The sequence below is a fragment of the Chaetura pelagica genome, unplaced genomic scaffold (genome assembly GCF_000747805.2).
Source record: "Chaetura pelagica isolate M959 unplaced genomic scaffold, ChaPel_1.0 scaffold241, whole genome shotgun sequence".
Lineage (NCBI taxonomy): Eukaryota > Metazoa > Chordata > Aves > Apodiformes > Apodidae > Chaetura > Chaetura pelagica.
In genome coordinates, this window is record NW_009952057.1 from 51,702 (window position 1) to 52,969 (window position 1,268).

The 1,268-nt window shown below is 36.3% G+C and overlaps 1 protein-coding gene across 1 annotated transcript in view; it reads right to left on the reverse strand.

Moving 5' to 3' along the window:
• Positions 1-762: 762 nt before the first annotated feature.
• The window catches only part of LOC104394214 (neuronal acetylcholine receptor subunit alpha-7-like), a 59,596-nt gene continuing 59,090 nt past the window's right edge, over positions 763-1,268 (reverse strand). The window contains exon 11 of the mRNA XM_010003784.1: positions 763-1,268. Within this exon, the coding sequence (XP_010002086.1) occupies positions 763-1,268 (506 nt within the window).

Consider the following 1,268-nt stretch of genomic DNA (forward strand, 5'->3'; position numbering starts at 1 on the left):
AGAGACTTCTGATTAAGTGGTCTTTCAGGATGACAGCAACAGTTAAGAAGCAGTAGAGCTAGGAAGGCATCCTTAATGGTATATATGATTGTCAGCATGGAGAATAATTTCTTTTCCAATCTCACAATGATTATCACCTAATTAAAAAAAAAGAAAAAAAAAAAGAAAAGAAAAAAATGTTCTAGGAAAAATACATTTTTATAATGTATTTATGGAGAAAACATTCCAGACACTGCAATATTAAGAGCTAGTAAGACCTAGTTTATTTTTGTAAATGCACAATACAGCATTATAAGACTGTGGAGATACATCTGTCAAATCTGAGAAGTGAATGTCACCGCCACACTAAACAAAAATAACAAAATACAAATATACTGAAAACAACATAATGCTGTAAATCTTATAGGCAAATGATCATGTAAATTGTTGACAATATCTAAAAGTTCACAGTTTCAGAGTAACACATTGATACTAGTGTTAACTTGTAATAAATATATTGCAGATTGGAATGCTTGTCTATAATTTGCCACAGATCATGACATAATTACATGTGTATCTAGTCTATGAAATAAGTAACAAAGCTCAACATGTTTACTAATCAGTATCTACAATCACTAACATCAGGAATTATTATCTCCTGAAATAATTTTCATCCCCTTCTGTGTATGTTAGCACATATAAGTACACTTCTCTGAGTTAAATTACCTAGCAAAATTACTGGCAATATTCACTCTTAAATTACCATGCTCATACTTGAAATCCTTATGCAAAATCCTTTGAAACTGCTTCCACAAAATTTGGAGCAGACATGAGTATTGTAAATGTGCAAATGATGGCAAAAAGGGTAAATGCAACCAGGCATAATCTGTCTATGACAGCAGCTGCAAACTTCCACTCACTGCAGACCTCTTCACCCTCATCTTGTTTCCTGAATCGCATTGCTATGAACTGAACTTCCTCCAGAATCTTCACAATCACCGGCAGAGTATCCATTAAATCTTTCTTTTGAACAAGCTCAGAATCTTCTGGTAAGGGGCAAGTGATCTTTCCACTCTTGCTACCCAGATCATTCTTCTGGGGGCAGCACGGGTTGTCCCTCGCGTGGTAGCTGTAGATCGTGTTGCCATTGCTGGATGGGTGCCCGGGTAGGACATTCATCTCAATGCTGTTTACGCTCAGGTGACGCTTGGGATAGCTGTATTTGCAAGAGAGGGGCTTTATATTTTCCCCAGGTTTTTTCATTCGCAAAAACCAAGCACACCAATTCA